Source organism: Doryrhamphus excisus, linkage group LG13 (genome assembly GCF_037039965.1).
Source record: "Doryrhamphus excisus strain RoL-2023G ecotype Guam linkage group LG13, RoL_Dexc_Guam_v1.1, whole genome shotgun sequence".
Lineage (NCBI taxonomy): Eukaryota > Metazoa > Chordata > Actinopteri > Syngnathiformes > Syngnathidae > Doryrhamphus > Doryrhamphus excisus.
In genome coordinates this window covers 20,345,532-20,357,670 of record NC_136369.1, presented here as the reverse complement: position 1 = coordinate 20,357,670, position 12,139 = coordinate 20,345,532, and the positions used below count along the sequence as shown (strand labels likewise).

At 41.8% G+C, this 12,139-nt stretch overlaps 1 protein-coding gene across 2 annotated transcripts in view; it reads left to right on the top strand.

Moving 5' to 3' along the window:
• The window catches only part of LOC131139808 (collagen and calcium-binding EGF domain-containing protein 1-like), a 37,439-nt gene extending 28,650 nt beyond the window's left edge, over positions 1-8,789 (top strand). The window contains exons 1-10 of one of the 2 annotated variants that reach the window (XM_058089714.2): positions 3,019-3,177; positions 3,351-3,403; positions 4,113-4,247; positions 4,371-4,514; positions 5,995-6,116; positions 6,204-6,318; positions 6,561-6,700; positions 6,860-6,895; positions 7,452-7,487; positions 7,971-8,789. In XM_058089714.2, the coding sequence (XP_057945697.2) occupies positions 3,382-3,403; positions 4,113-4,247; positions 4,371-4,514; positions 5,995-6,116; positions 6,204-6,318; positions 6,561-6,700; positions 6,860-6,895; positions 7,452-7,487; positions 7,971-8,162 (942 nt within the window). In that variant the 5' untranslated portion in view covers positions 3,019-3,177; positions 3,351-3,381 and the 3' untranslated portion in view covers positions 8,163-8,789. Of the gene's footprint in view, positions 1-3,018; positions 3,178-3,350; positions 3,404-4,112; positions 4,248-4,370; positions 4,515-5,994; positions 6,117-6,203; positions 6,319-6,560; positions 6,701-6,859; positions 6,896-7,451; positions 7,488-7,970 lie in introns of those variants that run through there. The other variant, XM_058089712.2, reaches the window with a different exon arrangement.
• Positions 8,790-12,139: the final 3,350 nt, after the last annotated feature.

Sequence of the window (12,139 nt, the reverse complement as noted above, 5' to 3'; positions counted from 1 at the left end):
GGCCACGCTCGTCAAAGATCCTCTATATAACAGAAGAACTCTGCTTTTTTATGGATGTAGTACTTCCCAAACACTCATCAAAGATCCTCTACATGACAGGAGCGTTCTGCTGTCTTTAAGGGCCTACTACATAAAGGATCAACAGTCAAAGATCCTGTATATGACAGGAGCACTCTGCTGTTTTTTGGGACCTACTGCATAAACAGGAGTGCTTTGCTGTGTTTAGGGACTCGCTCGTCAAAGATCCTTTATATAACAGGAGACCTCTGCTGTTTTTTAAGAACCCCTGCATAGATCCTCTATATGACAGGAGCAATCTTCTTGCTTTTTTGGGACCTACTGCATAAACAGGAGTGCTTTGCTGTGTTTAGGGCCACGCTCGTCAAAGATCCCCTATATAACAGAAGCACTCTGCTTTTTTTATGGATGTAGTACTTCCCAAACACTCATCAAAGATCCTCTACGTGACAGGAGCGTTCTGCTGTCTTTAAGAGCCTACTACATAAAGGATCAACAGCCAAAGATCCTTTATATGACAGGAGCACTCTGTTTTTTGGGACCTACTGCATAAACAGGAGTGCTTTGCTGTGTTTAGGGACCCGCTCGTCAAAGATCCTCTATATGACAGAGGCACTCTGCTCTTTTAATGGATGTAGTACTTCCCAAACACTTGTCAAAGATCCTCTACATGACAGGAGCTCTCTGCTGTTTTTACGGATGTACTTCCCAAACACTCATCAAAGATCCTTTACATGACAGGAGCATTCTGCTGTTTTTAAGGGCCTACTACATAAAGGATCAACAGTCAAAGATCCTCTATATAACAGAAGCACTCTGCTCTTTTTATGGATGCACTTCCCAAACACTCATCAAAGATCCTCTATATGACAGGAGCATTCTGCTGTTTTTTTTTGGATGTACTTCCCAAACACTCATCAAAGATCCTCTACATGACAGGAGCATTCTGCTGTTTTTAAGGGCCTACTGCATAAAGGATCAGCAGTCAAAGATCCTCTATATGACAGAAGCACTCTGCTCTTTTTATGGATGCACTTCCCAAACACTCATCAAAGATCCTCTATATGACAGGAGCATTCTGCTGTTTTTTTTTGGATGTACTTCCCAAACACTCATCAAAGATCCTCTACATGACAGGAGCATTCTGCTGTTTTTAAGGGCCTACTGCATAAAGGATCAGCAGTCAAAGATCCTCTATATGACAGAAGCACTCTGCTCTTTTTATGGATGTACTTCCCAAACACTCATCAAAGATCCTCTACATGACAGGAGCATTCTGCTGTTTTTAAGGGCCTACTACATAAAGAATCAACAGTCAAAGATCCTCTATATGACAGAAGCACTCTGCTCTTTTTATGGATGTACTTCCCAAACACTCATCAAAGATCCTCTACATGACAGGAGCATTCTGCTGTTTTTAAGGGCCTACTACATAAAGAATCAACAGTCAAAGATCCTCTATATGACAGAAGCACTCAGACACATCCCGTATCTTCTCGTTGTAGCTGACAAGCAGTGTATTACTGCCAGCGATGCTGTGTACAAAATAACAACAATGAAATGACCATGAAGAATATGCCCGATGCTCTTTATTCTTAATGAAAGAAGCTGCTGTAGGAACTCTGCCATTGTGAGGACCTCAGAAGTTCATTCTTCCCAAAGTTTGGGATGTTGTGTAAGAGGTGTGTCGTCGGCCTCGCGGAGGTGAGGTCATCTGTCACAAAAGTACGGCTTCATCCTGATTTAAAGTCAATTGTAACATCAGAATCACAGTGAAAAGCGCCGCTCACTTGAATCCAAAAAAAGCATCAAGGTATGAGTTTCTCCTGCGGGACAGGCTCCCCATGTGCGAGTGGTTATCTCCGGACTGATTTGTTGATGGACTCAATAAAGTAGTGACAATTTTCATCTTGACTTTCACCCACCTGTCTCCACCTCCGCCCCATCGCGCCGTCCTCCGAGGCCGCCAGCGCCGCTACGAGCGTCAGATTAAAGCCGCCCGGATCATCTGGATCTCATCAGTTTGGGCCCGTCTCGACGTTTTATGGGTTATTGTTCACTCTGGGGGCGGGAGGGAGGTCCGGATCGTGATGATTTAGGGCGACGCTGCACGGAGGCTGCAGGAGAATAAAAAGCAACTTTTGTTGCGCATTTCCTGCCTTCTTCTTCATGGTGCACGCTTCTTCTATTTGTTGTAAACACTCCAAATGGCTTGTAGGGGATAAGCGCGTCCATAAATTCATAAGGATGCGCATATTTTTAGGATCAATGAGTCTGCCAAACCATTCATGCTTACATCACAAAAACACATCATGATTCTATTTGTTTATTTGATCTCAGTTCATGGAGTTTTGACAATGACAATTTATTCTTTTTTCTATTCCAATGGAATAAATCCCATAGGGAATAATGGAGTTGGAACGTTCCAGTGTCAAGATGCCACCTTTCATTAACTTTAGTTAACCATACTGAATGACAGGGGAAATAAATATTAGTATTAATGTCATTGTTGTTGTTTTTAATCTTTTGTAATGTTGTGTATTTTTTTGTCAATGTATTTATTGACATAAATTGAAATTTTATGATTGATTGATAGATAGATAGATAGATAGATAGATAGATAGATAGATAGATAGATAGATAGATAGATAGATAGATAGATAGATAGATAGATAGATAGATAGATAGATAGATAGATAGATAGATAGATAGATAGATAGATAGATAGATAGATAGCTTGCTAGCTTGCTAGATAGATAGCTTGCTAGCTTGCTAGCTTGCTAGCTTGCTAGCTAGCTCGCTCCCAGGCTGCCTGGATCTCGTATAATAATAAATAATAATGTGGAGAATAAATAGATGATATCAAATATGAACAATGTACAGCGTAAACAGTAATTAAGTTCATTTTATTCAAATAATTAAAATGAACATTTTGATTAATCACATTTCCCCTTAACTCTTAGCTTCGTCACTTAGCTTAGCATGCTAGCAGAGAACAACTTGCAGTGTTACTTAGCGAGCATGCTAGCAACTTGCTGGAACACTTGCTAGCATTCGCGGCATAAAAAAAGCTCATTAAAAATCACTGCGATTTTTTTTTCAGGTCTTTAATGTAATACTTTTGTGCTCTGGTCGTTAACATTAATAATTATGATGCTGGTACGTTATTAGTTTGTTAAATACTTCTTCAGTTTCGTCAGCTTGGTGGTTAGCCGCCATTTTACATTTCGATAATCATTACATTGCATTGCAATACAGCTGACAACTTCTGTGTTGAAAGGAAGTGGTGGAATCTGGAAATTCTAAGCTATTCCTTGTGTTCTCTCCCCCAGGAGGAGGTGCTGTGAGGGGTTCAGGTTTGTGATGGGCCAGTGCATACCTGAAAGTAGGTAAAACACACTTTTAACTTGATGCGTCTCACACAAACACACACGCACACACATCTGACTGCCATGCTCTTGCTAAAACCTCATCTTTGCAGCTTTATAGATGGCAACATCCTGCAGCAAACAAGGTCTGGAGACCACATTGGTTTGCGTGTCTTTCCAAAGAATTCCACATTAATGCCATGTCGCTTTTGGAATAACGACGCTAAAAGGAGCGTTGCCGTCCAAATAGCTCTCATACATCTCTGGCGTAAACAACAAAGCAGCCAATAACTGGTATATTTATATATATCTGGCGCTTTTATCTACCTCATTTCTGCTTAAATGGAATATATCATAAATCAAGTATGTGTCTGTTGTATTCTAAAGAAGGAAAAAGTCACTTTTTTCGGGAATACGTTGGAAAATGATTAAATAAGAGGATAAGGGGGCTCTGTACACTTGCAGTACATGCTGTCATCCACTAGAGGCCGCTGTTTCTGTAAGATTAGAGCAGTTCAAACTCAAAACCCAAGTCCCTTATAGAACAGGACAGTTCTGTTGTTTAAGGACTTATTACCAGAATGTTAGTCTATGCTACTTTAATGCAACATTTAAAAAAACTCTCTACATGACAGGGTAGTGCTCTCCTGATTGTAAGAACCTACTGCAAAAACACTTTGGAAGGATGTGTTTTGTATGTAAACAATGTCCTTCGTTTGTGTGCAGGTGTTGATGTTTGTGCTGCATCGCCGTGTGAGCAACAATGCACGGACCACTTTGGACGAGTCGTCTGCACGTGTTATCCCGGCTATCGCTTTGACCGGGAGAGACACCGCAACCACAAGTCTCCCTATTGTCTGGGTCAGTTTATTTGACGTAGTCGTGTATATTCATTCTAAAAAGCTGTCATGGAAAGATGGCCAAAACGGTACCCTCTTGTGGATGTGGATGAACGTCCTCATGTCAGATTGTCCTCTGGTCCAGACATCGATGAGTGTGAGCAGTCGGGCAGCATCAGCGGCGTCTGCGACCACGAGTGTGTCAACACGGCCGGCAGCTTCCTGTGCCGCTGTCACAGCGGGTACATCCTGGCGCCGGACCAGCGCTCCTGCATCGCCGTGCACAACTGTAAGACCACTAAAACTACATTTTATTTGTCATTTATTTTTGGACACTAAAATACTTAAAATTACGTCAAAAAACTATTTGTCAAGTGTATAAAAGTGTAATTATCTTTTCTTTATTATTATTTTCATAGGATCATTTCTGTCCTTTGCTGATTGGCTAATGGAAATCACATGCTTCCACTGCCGTATCGTGACCGGCATTTGTTCATTTATAATTTAGTGTACCAAATATGGTACATAAATGCATAAATGCACAAATGCATAAATATATGCAGCGTGGGCTGCACAGTGGCCAAGTGGTTAGCGAGCAGACCTCACAGCTAGGAGACAAGGGTTCAATTCCACCCTCGGCCATCTCTGTGTGGAGTTTGCATGTTCTCCCCGTGCATGCGTGGGTTTTCTCCGGGTACTCCGGTTTCCTCCCACATTCCAAAAAGTGTGTGTATGGTTGTTTGTCTATATGTGCCCTGTGATTGGCTGGCCACCAGTCCAGGGTGTACCCCGCCTCTCCCCGAAGACAGCTGGGATAGGCTCCAGCACCCCCGCGACCCTCGTGAGGATAAGCGGTATTAATTTAATTTAATTTATACCGCTTATTTAATTTAATTTTTTAATTTAAAAATATATTTTTTTTAAATTTCAATTTAATTTAATTTTCTGATTAATTTCTGGTGATATGAAACATAATATGACTAAGGTGGCTATGGTCAAAATTAAAAACAAAACAGTACGTTACCTGGTAGAAAATGAATGAATGAATGAAATATGGGCGCATGCTTTATGAAAAACTACATAACTTATAAAAAAAAACAATATACCGTATTTTCTGGTTGGCCGTTCCTTCGACTTATAGTCCAGAAAATACGGTATATATCTTTCCCTTGCAAAATTGCCCCCCAACACATAATTCATATCACACCTGTTTCATATCACACACGTGCAACTATGTCTTTATTATCGCTTATGGTACAGGTGCAGCCCCCAGGGACGCACGGAGGGGCGCACGCCTGAAAGATACATATGAAGATATTAGCGTACAAGAGCCCATGTGGAGCAGTCGTGTGTCTTTATGATCACAAATGGTCACATGTTTCTACTCCCAAGCATGAAGCAGAACAGTAAATCCACGCCGCGTGTGTGCAGCAGCTTGCCAAAGGCAAACTTGAAGATGATGAAAAGTTATGAATGTGGGAGGGGTTTGGTATACATTTAGAAAAATGACAAGGGGGTGTTGCTGTAAATCACTGCATGCCGCTCATTTGTCATTCACATTTGTCGGATTTAAACCCACGGTGTCTGACAATCGTTTGCGATCCAGACAACAAAAGACTTTGGGCGGCTGTTGCCATGCCGACCACGCCATTAGTGGTGAACGTTGCACATGAATCCTAATTTTACATATGGTGGCTTTAACGCCTTTCTACATACAACAAATGCCACTCCTGTCGTGTTGGACGTGATGGTGTTGCATTCGCTTGCAGTGAGTTCATCGGGGAAGTCGGACACGCTGATGGGCGCCGCCACCTGCTCCTTCACCTGCCAGGAGTTCACCAACATGAAAAACAGTCTGCTGCAGCTAAAGCTCAGGATGGCAAACACGCAGGTAGCGCGACACGTCAGCACACGCCGCCGATCGCACAAACTCCCGACTTGCCGCTCCGGATTTTTAGTTTTCATCTCGTTGCTGCAGGTTCCTGACCTGGCCAACCGCAGTGACAAACCCCCTGTGGGGAGACCGGGAAAAGGTCCCGACAACACGGGTAGACCTGGTCTACCTGGCCCACCAGGACCTCCTGGAGTCCCAGGTGACAATATCGTTATCTGTCAGTTTGATTTACCATTCGATCTGTTTTTTTTCATCTAACGTTTCGTCTATTGTTTAAGGAAAATACATTTCTGGGGATCAGAAATGTATGTGGGATTTATGGTTCAGTGCTTCTTTTTGATCAATGTATCTGTTCTATCGTTCAATCCATCATTCTCGTCATGCTTCACTGTTTCTATTCCACCCATCTAGCCGTTTGATGTCTCGTTTTGTTCCTCACAGGACATCCAGGGGAGCCTGGCAAGAGAGGGGACCCAGGCAGTGAAGGCCCACCGGGCCCTCGGGGACCCCGGGGGGACATGGGACCCATGGGTCCAGAGCCTGATTTGAGGCACATCAAAAGAGGCCGCAGAGGACCAGTGGTAAAAACAAAACCTCCATTTTGACCTCAAATTGAAGACAGCCAAAGTACCCTTTGTACCTCAAGTAGACATTTTACATTTCAATTGTATAAAGTCAGTGTGAAGGTGTTGGGAAGAAGCGCTCAAACATTTCCATCATGTGTCTCGTCCTCCACGCAGGGACCACCCGGGGCCCCGGGAAGAGACGGTTCAAAGGTCAGTTAAATGTCTGATGTCTGTTTAAGGAGATGCAGTGTTGCCCTCTAGCGGCCTGACTGTGACGCTACAGCTCCTGCTGGCATATACTAGTATATTTTACCCTACATGCAGACGTTCTGTAATGCAGGATGTGGATTATATGTGAGAAATTCAGGAAAAAAGACCACACATTCCTCACCCACAGCACATAGTTTGGGAACTTTTTGCATGTCAAGTTTGCTTTTGTTATTGTATTTCTTTCCCTAAAATACAAAACTTTATTTTTTGCTATATTTTTTATACTACCTTTTTTCCCCTCAAAAAGACTTTTTTTCATCATAATGTGATTTTTTTTTTCAATGAAAACACAACTTTGTTCTTCTAAATTTTGCAGCATTTTTCAAAAGAAATATTTATTTATAATTATAATTTTTGGGATAGTGCAACTTTGATTCACATAGCTGGAAATTAGGCCTTTTTTTCTGAAATGTTTTTAAAGACCCGTTACATTAGCTTGTAGGGGCCTTTCTCTCCAAAAAATCCCAACTTCATTTGTAATCTTTGTCATTTTTAGGGCGACAGAGGAGCTCCTGGTCCCAGAGGTCCTGCTGTAAGTGGATTTCAACACTTTTGAACGCAACACAAATGATCTGCTTCCAAGATTAAATAAATCTCATCTATGTGGATAAGATGAAGTGAAAATCAAATTCTAACTGTGCTGGTTAGCTACTGGGTTCAAGATTTGTTATGATATTGTTTTACATTACAATCGCATCTGTTTCTATAAATAGATTTAGGCATTTTTGCTTAAAAATAATCATAACACTTCTCATCCCTCATCATGTCTTATGAATGAAATAAGACTTCTCATCCCTCATCATGTCTTATGAATGAAATAAGACTTCTCATCTCTCATGTCTCATGAATGAAATAACACTTCTGATTCTTTATGCAGGCCAATCAAAAAGTACCTGCCAGCCAAAAGTGGCCCCAGGCCGCACATTGGAGACCACTGGTTGAGCATATATATGTATATATAGATTGGCCTAAAGTGTGTGTGTGTGTGTGTGTGTGTGTGTGTGTGTGTCATCAGGGCCCCCCCGGTTCCTTCGACTTCCTGCTCCTGATGATGGCCGACATCCGCAACGACATCATCGAGCTGCAAGAGAAGGTGTTCGGGGAGAGGCGGGGCATCTCGCCGGACAGCCCGCCCCATTCCAGCGGGGAGGAGGACTTTGTGGAGTGGGGGTCCGGGCAAGGAGGGGACCTCATGCTCAGCACCTGACCTTTGACCCTTTGACAACCGTGACAATAAGACCCGCACGGACGTGTTCACGTCTTGGAGGCTGCAGCTCGCCAAGACCATTTCAACTTGGAGGAACTGGGATGAGGTCATCCAAAACCGGGAGGACAGGAAGCTCTGTGACTGGGAGAGGACTTCAGACCACAAAAGACACGGACTTCCCTCGCTGTGGATCTTCTCCTCCTTCGGGGACGCGTGGAGCTGTTCATCACGGCGTGGACGTGTACTGTTCTGCAAATGGGAGTCGTTATGACGGTGGAAGAAATGGGAACTTTGAACTCTTCATGCCGGCCACATTTTAAGGACTGAACCAGGAAAGGCTTTGTTGACTTGCAGATGGACCAAACAATAAACAAACACGGTGTACCGCCTTTATCTGATCATGACAAACCAGGCTGGGGTGGGACCACAACTTTTCCTGCATAAACATTACAAAAATGCAAAATTCACAGGAAAAGCACCCGACTTTGCTCACGTCCCTGCATGCTTTTTTTTTTAGCACGGAAAGTCAGGCGTTATTCATCGAAAGCTCGAACAAAAGAAGTCCTCGCTTCTTCCTTACAAAAATAATAACCATTTCAATAAAATGACATGTTTTTACCTCAGAAACATGATTATATTCTTTACAGAAATAACACTTTCCCAAAACACTATTTTATTCTTTAGAAGAAAATACTTTATTCTACTAAATGACAACTTTTTAATGTGACAAACATTATTATATTATTATTATCTTATAGGACTTTGTCACATAAAATGACAACTTTTCATCTAAAAAATATTTTTATCCTTTTTTTTTTAAAAAAGTGCATTTTCATCAAATTGCAACTTTTAGTCTGAAAAACACAATTATATATTTTTTAATTTATTTTATTCATAATGATGATTCTATTGTTTACAAATAATTCTCTTTAACTTTAACTTTTTGCAACTTTTTTAGTCTGATATAGAATTACATATATTTTTAAAATTATTTTATTCTCATTAAATTCTGACTTTGTATTTATATATTTTTGTAATTGCAAAGACAATTCTGACAAATTATTGAGACATTTAGAGTTTAGCTTATATTGCTAAATAAATGACTACTCTTTAGCTTGAAAATGTAGAACATAACTACTAAGTTATATTTTTATCACTTTCTGTATTTGCAATAACCCATTTTTTTTGATAACAAAGGATATAATTGTTGGTAATCAACCATTCTCTCTTTTTCTTGTAATTGTACTAATTTTATTCTCATAATGTATCACTTTTTTTCTCAAAAGATATTACTGTGACTTTTAAAACTGATTAATTCTGGTAAAATTACATTTTCCTCAAATTGTTATTCTTCTGAAATCCTATGAAATGATGACTTATTTTTGCCATAACTCATTTCTGTGACAGATGACGTTATTGTTGTTGTAGCGTATGCTTGGACAAGTTTTGACCAGAGGAGGGCGCCAAATCCACTTCTCCCACTAAGGCAGAAGGCGAGTGTATTGATTGCTAGTGCGGCCTGGGAGGTGTACGCAAATGAACGTAAATCACAGCAGTGTTCAAATGTTGAACCCTAGCGTGGCTGCATCGTGAGAAGCGGCGCTATCTGGGGTCAAAGGTCAAATGCCTGGGTATAAACAGCCGGGGGGATAATTGTAGCGGAAAGGTGGAGGGGTGCTTGGGGGGGGGGGGGCTTGCCCGGGCTCGCAACCCACCACCACTTGACATGCGGCTTCTGTGTGTGCTTGTGCGTGAGTGGCAGGCGTTTCACCTGGCGGTCCCGCCCCCTGACGTGCGGCCACCCTCCTCAGACTGCAGTGGTTGCCTCGGCAACCGTCGGGAAAACACACACACACACACGAAACAATTTGAAGAAGCTTGTCGGCATGTGAGAAAAGAGATTAGCTCATTTCCTTCTGCGCTTGACAGCCGAGGCGCCTGACTCAACTCGGCCTGCGGGGGCGCCAGAGAGAGACAGACCCGGAAGAGAGGTCAGTGGTCACGTTGTTCGTCGTTAGAGCAAGAAGGAAGCTCGTTGTTCAGACGAACAAGTTCAACATGTTAATATTCATGTAAAAGGACATTTTTTTGTAACAAAATAGAGCATCTTGCAGTAAAATGCTTTATCTAAGTCACGTTTTGCTAACTGTGTAATAAGCTAGCCGTTAGCCTTTGACTTAGCTAGCTCTACATTATTCTGTTAGCCGTGTGTTAGCAACTGTGTTTAATCAATTGTAGCTTCTTGCTAACTAGTATTGGGTGGCTTGTGTTAGCTGTAAGCTAATTATAGCTGAGCCTGTATTTTTTGTAACAAAATAGAGCATCTTGCCTCACAATGAGGCAGTAAAACAGAATGCTTTATCTAAGTCATGTTTTGCTAACTGTGTAGTAAGCTAGCAGTTAGCCTTTGACTTAGCTAGCTCTACATTATTGTGTTAGCTACTGTGTTTAATCAATTTTAGCTTCTTGCTAACTACTATTGGGTGGCTTGTGTTAGCTGTAAGCTAATTATAGCTGAGCCTGTATTTTTTGTAACAAAATAGAGCATCTTGCCTCACAATGAGGCGGTAAAACAGAATGCTTTATCTAAGTCACTTTTTGCTAACTGTGTAATAAGCTAGCAGTTAGCTCATGACGTAGTACTCTACATTATTCTGTTAGCCGTGTGTTAGCTACTGTGTTTAATCAATTTTAGCTTATTGCTAACTAGTATTGGGTGGCTTGTGTTAGCTGTAAGCTAATTATAGCTGAGTCTGTATTTTTTGTAACAAAATAGAGCATCTTGCCTCACAATGAGGCAGTAAAACAGAATGCTTTTTCTAAGTCATGTTTTGCTAACTGTGTAATAAGCTAGCAGTTAGCCTTTGACTTAGCTAGCTCTACATTATTCTGTTAGCCGTGTGTTAGCTACTGTGTTCAATCAATTGTAGCTTCTTGCTAACTAGTATTGGGTTTCTTGTGTTAGCTGTAAGCTAATTATAGCTGAGCCTGTGTGCTAATGATTTAGCATAGTTTTGACATTGTGGCGTGGCCGTGATAATAACGCGAATGTTCTGATGATGCGACATGTTGTTACATTCTTTGTGTATTTCAAAACAAATACAAGTTGTAACAATTCCTGATTTTGGCTTTGCACGCAAACCAACCGCAGCCGGTAACGCTGTGATTGCGAGGCTTGTTGACGTTGGCCTCGTTGCTCCTCATGGCTTCCTATCTGCTACCCGTGTTGGACTTGCCCAGTGGCCTGCTTGGGAAAACATGCCAGGAATTCAATTAGACACATTAGCTGTGTGTGTGTGTGTGTGTGTGTGTGTGTGTGTGTGTGTGTGTGTGTGTGTGAAGTGACTAAATGACTCCCACCATAACAGAAGTCTTTGCTTGGACAGTAGTTGGACGGAGAACCACCACATTCTCTCTCACTTTCATGCCTTGTTCCAACCTTGCCAGGGAAGCCTGTCCCATGGCAGAGTGCCACTGTCACATGGGGGATCTTTCACTCGCGTTTCTGCCAAATAGATGATCTTTGGATCACATTTTTTCCTCAGTAGGTCCTTAAAAACAGACTGTTTCTGTCATGTCTAGGTTCTGCAACCCAGTACAGCCTTTGAATCTGGTTTTTGGGGTCGGTCCCTAGAAACAGGATTCTTAAAAACAGCACAACCTTCTTGTTATATAGAGAATATTTGACCAGGGCTTTTGCAGACGGCCCTTAAAACTGCAGTCTTCCTGTCATATCAAGGATCTTTGACTCACATTATTTTTGCAGTTGTTTGTCTATATGTGCCCTGTGATTGGCTGGCCACTAGGAAAATGTGAGTCCCAAGTGGAGACCACTTGAGAAGCGTTTTTGCAGCAGGTCTTTTGTCTTGTTTGTGTTGGGAATATTTAACACCTTGCAGGCACACATTGCAGCTTTTGGTACGAGGAAAAGGGGAAAAAAAGCCTTCTTGTACTGACTTGCCAGTGTAATCCAGACA